Source organism: Macrobrachium nipponense, chromosome 40, assembly GCF_015104395.2.
Source record: "Macrobrachium nipponense isolate FS-2020 chromosome 40, ASM1510439v2, whole genome shotgun sequence".
NCBI lineage: Eukaryota > Metazoa > Arthropoda > Malacostraca > Decapoda > Palaemonidae > Macrobrachium > Macrobrachium nipponense.
This window is the reverse complement of record NC_061101.1, coordinates 1,737,073-1,745,840: the sequence shown is the minus strand read 5'-3', so window position 1 is coordinate 1,745,840 and position 8,768 is coordinate 1,737,073. Positions and strand designations below refer to the sequence as shown.

General features: G+C 33.7%; 1 protein-coding gene across 1 annotated transcript; it reads left to right on the top strand.

Moving 5' to 3' along the window:
* The first annotated feature begins 7,097 nt into the window (after window positions 1-7,097).
* LOC135211795 (M protein, serotype 2.1-like) lies at window positions 7,098-8,603 on the top strand. Its single transcript, XM_064245007.1, has one exon. The coding sequence runs from the start codon at window positions 7,098-7,100 to the stop codon at window positions 8,601-8,603; it is 1,506 nt and encodes a 501-aa protein (XP_064101077.1).
* Window positions 8,604-8,768: the final 165 nt, after the last annotated feature.

Sequence of the window (8,768 nt, the reverse complement as noted above, 5' to 3'; positions counted from 1 at the left end):
ATTTAGAAATCTTGTGGGATATTATGCGTAAAGAATACATCTGATGTTTCTAATTCGTAAGGATAATAAAATACTCTTATCTAACTAGCTCTTGCCAATGGAAAAAAACGATTTTTTCACATAATTGTATAAAAACTATTGGCAACACTACGATTATCAAGCAGAAGCTTCAAACACACTACATACAAGACATTCTGAATTCTATACAGGTATCATACGTCATTATAATTTAAGAAGAGCCATCAGACAATTCAATTCGTTTTGTTAAATTGCAATCGTCCACTCATGAGAACCTAATCGAACACATCTCTCCACGACGAACGAGTCCCTTATCCGCTACGACAACACTCTTAAGGAACGAACCCTGAGTGAACGGGGATACACATTGCATGCAAGTTTGCAACCCCCACAGATATTTTTATTGGCATGTCATAACAGTTAACGTATGGTTATGCGATGCTATAACGCTCGACTTCCCGCATACAACGAAGGCGATGTCAATCTTGGATGTTATTTTATTATCCGAACAAGTGACAGCATATTTTGATTTTATTATTATTATTACTGAACAAAACATGGACCCTATTCATTTGGAAAACGTGGAATTCAGGCTTCCAAGGAATGTATATTATTATTATTATTATTATTATTATTATTATTATTATTATTATTATTATTATTATTCTGTTAAAAAGGCTGGCAGAATTAAGCTAGTTGATTTTATATATTGTTTTTTCTATTTTCCTTACAATTCGCTTCTCAGGCTCAGCGCTGTTTCTGAGTAACTGGCCAATATTCATATTTCTGAGTAAGTGGCCAATATTCATAATTGTAAATGCCCAATATGAATATTGGCCAGTTACTCAGAAACATCGCTGAGCCTGAGAAGCGAATTGTAAGGAAAATAGAAAAAACAATATATAAAATCAACTCGCTTAATTCTGCCATCCTTTTTAACAGCATTTGCCTAAAAGAGGGGTCTTCTACCAAAATATTATATTATTATTATTATTATTATTAATTTTAACTTTTCAGAAGATGAACCCTATTCATAGACTTTGCCTTGATGATATTCAGGCTCCAAAGAAATATGTTATTATTATTATTATTATTATTATTATTATTAATTATCAATTTTTCTTTTCAGAAGATGAACCTTATTCATATGGAACAAGTCCACCAAAGGGGCCACTGACTTGAAATTCAAGCTTCCAAAGAATATAGTGTTCTATTTTCATTTCTACTATTCCCATTATAATCGTCTTTCCATATTCTCCTTGGAATCAATTACTGTCCCAGAATAAGACAACACTTATTCCTACTGGGAATCGATTAGATGTGTTACTTCATGGTATTAAAACATGAATATTACAATACCTCTGATGGAATCCTGGAGTTGATGGTTTTTAAAATAGCTAACCTGAAATGGCAGCCGTGTTATGGTGACCATTTTTTTGGTGGGGGCAATAAAAATAATATCTGAAGAAAACATCACAATGTCAATATATTTTCGGAATGTGTTTGGCAATCCTGGAATGTCTTTACTTTGATTCAAAGAAAGATATTGAACGTTTTTTTTCACGGGATCTCTCTCTCTCTCTCTCTCTCGCTCTCTCTCTTTAATATATATATATATATATATATATAGATAATTATATATATCTCTATATATATATATATATATATATATATATTATTATTTTACCAGAAATGTTTATAGTTTTGTGAATCTTCTTACTTCTCTTCTCTTCTTTCTCTTCCCTCTTCTTCTTCTTCTTCTCTTCTCTTATATATATATATATATTATATATATATATATATATATATGATATATATAGTATATATATATATATATATATAGATATATATACTATATATATTTATAAAGAAATTCACAAAAACTATAAACATTTATGGTAAAAATGAAATAAATAAATAAATAAGATAAATATAAATATATATATCATATAAATAAATAAGAACTATATAAAAATGTGAAATGACATCATTATCCAGCTTAAAAAAGAAAGAAAGAAAAAATTCTGACGAAACAAGTAAACATACTGAAACGAACATCGAGATACCCAAAGGGGGAGGTTACGAACACGAGCGTTAATCGTCTTACCTCCCAATCAGTTTTGGATTCTGCGTCCCATCAGCAACTTATTATCATTGTCTGAATTTCGTTACATTCTAAGTCTATTGAGAAATGTCAAGAAATGTCATAGTGTTCTTAAGCGCAAAGGTCGCAAGGCAGGACAGGTCTCTTTCAAATAAACAAATGAAAATACATAAAATAAAAATAATAAAAAAATACTGTTAACAACAGGAGACAAAAGCGTAAAGATAAACAAACGAATAAAAATAAATAAAATAAAGTCAATAAAAAAGCATAAGCGAATTTACCTTACAATTCTTTGATGTACTGAAATTTGTTCAAAAAAAAGCAAAAAAAAATTTTTTGGGTTCATTTTTCAATTCAGAGTCGACTTTTCCAACGCGTGTTAAGAATTAAGAAAGCTTTATACGCCTTTTTTATATACACGGTCTCTTTTCCTCCTTAATTAAAAAGCAAGCGCTTTATATTTTTGACTGAAAATGTTTCAGACTAGTTTTTCAGAATAGCATCAATGGAAGACCTCTTTTTTTTCCGCGAACTGCAAAATTTTGCTTTGCAACACAAACGGTATGTGTGTGTGTGTGTTTCATTTTGCCTTTATATAACTTCTTGCTGGCTTCTTTCTTCATGAGTTTTCTTCATAAATATTCCACTAATGAATATATATTTGTTCTTTTCTGATTAATTTTAAATATAAACTGAAATTAAGGTATATAATAAATTTCATATACTATAAATAACTTTTCTAATGAATATATATTTTTTCTTTTCTGATTCATATCAAATATCAACTGAAAATTTAGGTATATAATAAATTTCATATACTATAAATATCTTTTCTACTGAATATATATTTGTTATTTTCTGATTAAAATCAAATATAAACTGAAATAAATGTATATAATAAATTTCATATATCATAAATAGCTTTTCTGTTGAATATATATTTGTTCTTTTCTGATTAAAATCAAATATAAACTGAAATTAAGGTATATAATAAATTTTTCATATACATATAAATAGCTTTTCTAATGAATATATATGGGTTCTTTTCTGATTAATATCAAATATGAACTGAAATTAAGGTATATAATAAATTTCATATATTATAATAGCTTTTCTTACTGAATATATATTTGTTCTTTCCTGATTAATATCAAATATAAACTGAAAATTAAGGTATATAATAAATTTCATATATTATAAAGAGCTTTCTACTGAATATATTATTTGTTCTTTTCTGATTAAAATCAAATATAAACTGAAATTAAGGTATATAATAAATTTCATATACTATAAATAGCTTTTAAGTTATCTCACTATCCTTGGCTTATCTTTTTTCTAAGTTTAATCAGGACCAGTACATATGTCCCGCTGTCGAACTTCTCAATTCAGGAGGTCTCCTTTATTCCTCACACTCTGGACTGTGGAACCGTTTCCCAAATGGTTATGTGCAATCAGAAACTCATTAAATAAATCATAGCTATCCTATCCTAAAGTTCCTGTATCTTTAAGGAATCTTTTTTAGCTTTCCATGCTTTCTAACATCCCTCACCCACCCACAATAACAAAGTAGTTTGTAGGCTTACTCCCCGAGGTATGCATTACTACACCAAAAGAATTCACCTTTGTTTTAATAATCAATTTATATATCCATTTATTTATCCATTAATTTACTAACCCACCTTTATTTTTTATTTTCTAATAACTGATTTCTTCTCCCTTTATTTCCTATCATCACATTCTGTAACTTCTGTCAAATGAACTCTTTAATATTCTTTGGAAGCTCGAATTCCATGTCGTTCTCCCTAGTAGGCTTGTTCCTCTCAATAATAATAATAATAATAATAATAATAATAATAATAATAATAATAATAAATAAATAATAATAATAATAATAATAATAATAAATAATAATAAATTAATACTGTTGGATAAAATGGCAGAATTCAGCGAATTAATTTTTATATATTATCTTTTCTATTTTTCATATTACTCGCTTTTCTGGCTCGGCGATACTTCTTAATAATTGGCCAATATTCATATTGGGAGAAATATGAATATTGGCCAATTATTAAGAAGTAGTATCGCTAAGCCAGAAAGCGAGTAATAAGAAAAATGGAAAAGATGATATATAAAATTAATTCGCTGAATTCTGCCATTTTATCCAACAGAATTTGTTTAAAAGAGGGTCTTCTTCCAAAATAATAATAATAATAATAATAATAATAATAATAATAATAATAATAATAATAATAATAATAATTGGCACGATCCCAAGATCCCTGAAAAGGAATCTAGAAGAACTAGAGGCTGAGGTAGCTCCAGGACTCATGCAGAAGTGTGTGCTTCTAGAAACGGCGCACATAGTAAGAAAAGTGATGGACTCCTAAGGAGGCAGGATGTAACCCGGAAACACCCACCCCCACCACACACACACACACACTATAAATAACCACCCAGTCGAATTGGACGAGTGTAACAGACTAAAAAAAGAAAATAATAATAATAATAGAAATAAACTAAATGGACAGATCTAGTTTCTACAAATATTTCACGTAGAAGATACGACTAAATTAAATGATTTCCTGCAAAAAAAAAATACGCTTCCTCTATCAAAGAGCCACTTTCCCGACCCGAATCATTTTTCCGTACAAAAAGCGGGGAACTCCTAACAGCATCCATTTCTTACAAGAACCTACTACAAAAAAAAAAAAAAAAAAAAAAAAAACTTTTTGCCGGAACAATTAATTCCGAAGAAAATAGTTTTGTTCGTTAGGACTAAGACGAAAAATGAATAAATAAAATCTTTCTGAGAATGAACAAAAGGGTGTCTCTTTGACGAGGACATTTGCCTGCAGTTACAAATGGACTCCTTCGGCTGAAATACAGTGAGCTTCTGTGAACATATTTTTTAACGATACTTTTTTGTTTCTTGTAATAATAAGTTCTCAGGAGAGGAGTAATTTGCGCTTTTGAAGAGAAGGGCTCTTACAAAGGGAATATTGCAACGTTTTCTGAGAGGAGAATTGTTACAGTATTGTATCCAGGAACAGAGGATATCTATAAGTGTGTATAATCATTCCTGACTTTGTGATATGCCGTCTGCTTTATTACAAATTCTGGAGAAATAATGCAAGATACTTATGCATCTTTTTAAATTGATATTATGCATAATTACCTAGCAAAGGGAAGCTGATCTCATTTGAATATGGAATAAGTCAAAATAGAATAATTATACTTCCTTTTAAATGATATTACACATATTTTTCCAGGAAAAACTGACCTCATTTGAATATGAAATAAGTCCAAATAGAGTATACATATACTTTTTCTGAACTGATATTATGCACTTCTTCTTGGGGCCACTTAAACTACTAATAGCAGTTTTATTAAACCAAACAAAAACTTCTTTCAGTTTTCTTCTGAAGATTGAAAAAGAAACTCACAAAATTACTGTGTATAACGTGTTAACGTATAACTATTTACATTTTATTTTACTCACACTCGAGTACTTTCAGGCTATCTTTATAATACTACATATGGTAATAGCAATAGTAACAGAATAACTAAGGAAAGTAATGACTGCAAAGTCCATATTTAATTCAGAAGATTGGTATCAAATAACCACTGCCTTTTACAAAAGCCAAACTACTTCCTTAAGTCTAGATAAAAGAGAAAAAAAAATTGAATATCCTCAAGTACAATAATATCTGAATAAAAGTCAATTTCCTAATGGATTTAACCCTCTATCCCCCCTATCCCCCAGAGAGCCGAAAGCGTCCACTGACTGAAAAAAAAAAAAAAAAAAAAAACTCAATGTATCACAAAATGATTTACGCCGCTGCATGTGAGAGTTATCCACTTGCGTGCGGATTGCCGAGCGTTCTCGCGCGACCGCAAATCGTGACGGGGAGACGATAAAGAAAATCGAAAGCTGATTTAAAACTCATTCAAACCTTATTAGCAATATTTGCTATTTAGGTTCCAGATCAGAGTTCAATCGATTATTCAAGTTTATTTTTTTTCACTTATTTATTCATTTATTCGTCACTTTGCTGAGAGAGAGAGAGAGAGAGAGAGAGAGAGAGAGAGAGAGAGAGAGAGAGAGAGAGAGAGAGAGAGAGAAATGTATGTATGCTTATATATCCCTCCTTCATGATGAAACCATTGGGGCAGGAAGAGGTAGTTTAACTCTTTTTATATATTACATTTAGCTATACATTAGTTATTTGGCTTCAGAGCATTTCAATTAGCAGCCCAAATACTGGACAGCAACGAGTTCCCACCTAAAATCAAGAAATATAAAGAATATTGAAAAGTTTAAGAAATTTTTTTTTTTAAAATTATATCGATAAAAGGATAATCACGAAGAGAACAAATAAAACGAATGACAGAAATAGGAAGTCGATCTCTTGCGAACTTCCTTTCCAGCGTCTCCAGAGAGTCTCCGGGACTCAAGAACGAATGAGGGAGGAAGAAAGACTCTTCTAAGTGGACGCCCTTGAGTCTCCCTCGAATTCCCAAGAATTTCCGAAGACAGGAGCGGCTTCAGCGGAGACAGAAACGGCTCCGACGTCCCTGAGTCTCTCTAGAATTCCCAAGATTTCCCGAAGCCAGCAGCGGCTTCAGTGGACACACAAAAGGCTCTAACATCAATAAGTCCCCCTAGAATCCTCAAGATTTCCCGAAGACAGGAGCAGCTTCAGCGGAGACAGAAACGGCGCCAGGATCCAGACAAGGATCCTCTGACCGATTTGAAAACTAAGGATGAGCCAGATGGAGTTTATCCGTACGAGACAACATGTTGTTGAGTATTATTACATTTGTGCTATCAAAGTGCTTCACCTGCGAATTCACAATCCCCCGCTTGGACATGTTTCATATCGCTTTGTAGTTGCTAATCGGCCAAGTGTTCTTGCTTCTTGGCCTTGGCAGCGCGATAGTGAAATTCTTCATGAATTTCACTTTGGAAAACATGCGCCCGGAGGATCTTGGAATTCCTGAGGATTACGACGATGGCAAAGACGTGAAAGCTGAGTTTGTTGACGAAATGACCCCTGAGGAAAACCCTAACTTTGACCAAGACTTCGACTGCGAAGTGGAAATGTATGAGGAGAACTTAGCCAGTGATGACGATAAAACCGATGACGAAAGCATTAGTCAAAAGACTGATGAATACGTCTTAAGGCTTGAGAAGGATTTTGAAAAGTCTCGCATGATAGAACTGAAAGAGAAAATAAAATCCCTGATAGAAGGCAGAGAAAAGATGAAACGAGCCACACGAGACTTGGAACGACTACTCGAAGAGAAGGAGATCAATTTGATGCCTGCCGAAATGAACAGACTAAGAGAAGAAATAGCGGCAAAGACGGAAGACACCGAAAAGCTACGAAAGGAGAACGAGGATAAAGACTCTACTATAATCATCCTGGAGAACACGGTCGTAGTTCTCGACATGGAGAAGGAGACCTTGCACCGGGATTTGAGTAAAATGGAAGATGACAGAAATCTGACAAAAGTCCAGCTGAGCAAGCACGAGGAGGAGTTACAGAGACTCCGAGAAGAGAATCGGAGGAAACAGAAGAACATCGAAGTTCTTCAGAAGGAAAATGAGCTGAGGAACCTGAAGATTAACGACTTAGAAGATGAAATAGAAGAATTCAAGATTGAGAAACAGAGGGCTGATGAAAATCTGCAACAACTGCATCAATGTAAAGCAGAATTAGCCGAGAGAAATGAGGAGGTAAAAGAGCTCAAAGAACAGAGTGTCCAGAAGGACACAGAAATCCTGAGACTGGGAGGTGAATGCTCCCAGATGCAAGAAGAGATTATCTTTCTCTTAAAAATGGTTAAAAGTGTTGCCGCAAAAAAGGGAAAAGGAAAGGAGCTGAATGAGATGACGAGGAGGAAAGTCCAACTCGAATTCGAACTTGCCGAGATGAAGGAGGAACAGGAGAAGATTGAGTTTGAAAAGATGGAGGCAATCGTGGAAATTGAAAGTCTTCAAGAAGAGAATGTTGCGAAGGATCACAAGATCAGATCCTTAGAAGAGGAATTCAGATTTCTTAAAATGATGCCGAACGAACAGCCTGAATTAGAAAGGACAGGAGAGAAGGTAAAGTTTCTCGATAAACCACGATGTCTAAGGAGGCCTCAGGTCAATTGTAAAGCTCTCTACCGACGGCTGGACAGCATCGAGGAAGGAATTAATCAGGTCAGGGCAATGGAACAGCCTTCAGCTGGCAACAAAACAGATCCGAAAGCCCTCAAGAAGACTCCACCTTCAAGGAATGAAAATAATCAGCCAACAATGAGCAGGGACGAATTACATCAAAAGATGAGGCTGAAATCTGCAGCAAACCTCCAAAGACTGGAGCGAGATGCTGCAATGGTAAAAAACCTTTACCAAAGAAAATCAATTCAGGCTGGTCACTTAAGGACTCTGCACACTTTTAGGATGACAAGGAATGGGGTCATGTGACAGAGGAAAAGATTAAGATTCAGGAACAATCCGCTCTGAAGTTGGGGAGAGGTTGCTCAGTTTTGTGATGGAATTCACTCCTGGATAAAGTTGTGGAAGCATCTCTGTGCAATGGAGAGACTGCATCGGCTGCTAGGTCCATCGAGTGCCCCTGCTCCTGCCACA

Bases quoted from the DNA above. Each gene is read 5' to 3' on its own strand.
- LOC135211795 (XM_064245007.1), top strand. From the start codon at position 7,098: ATGCGCCCGGAGGATCTTGGAATTCCTGAGGATTACGACGATGGCAAA.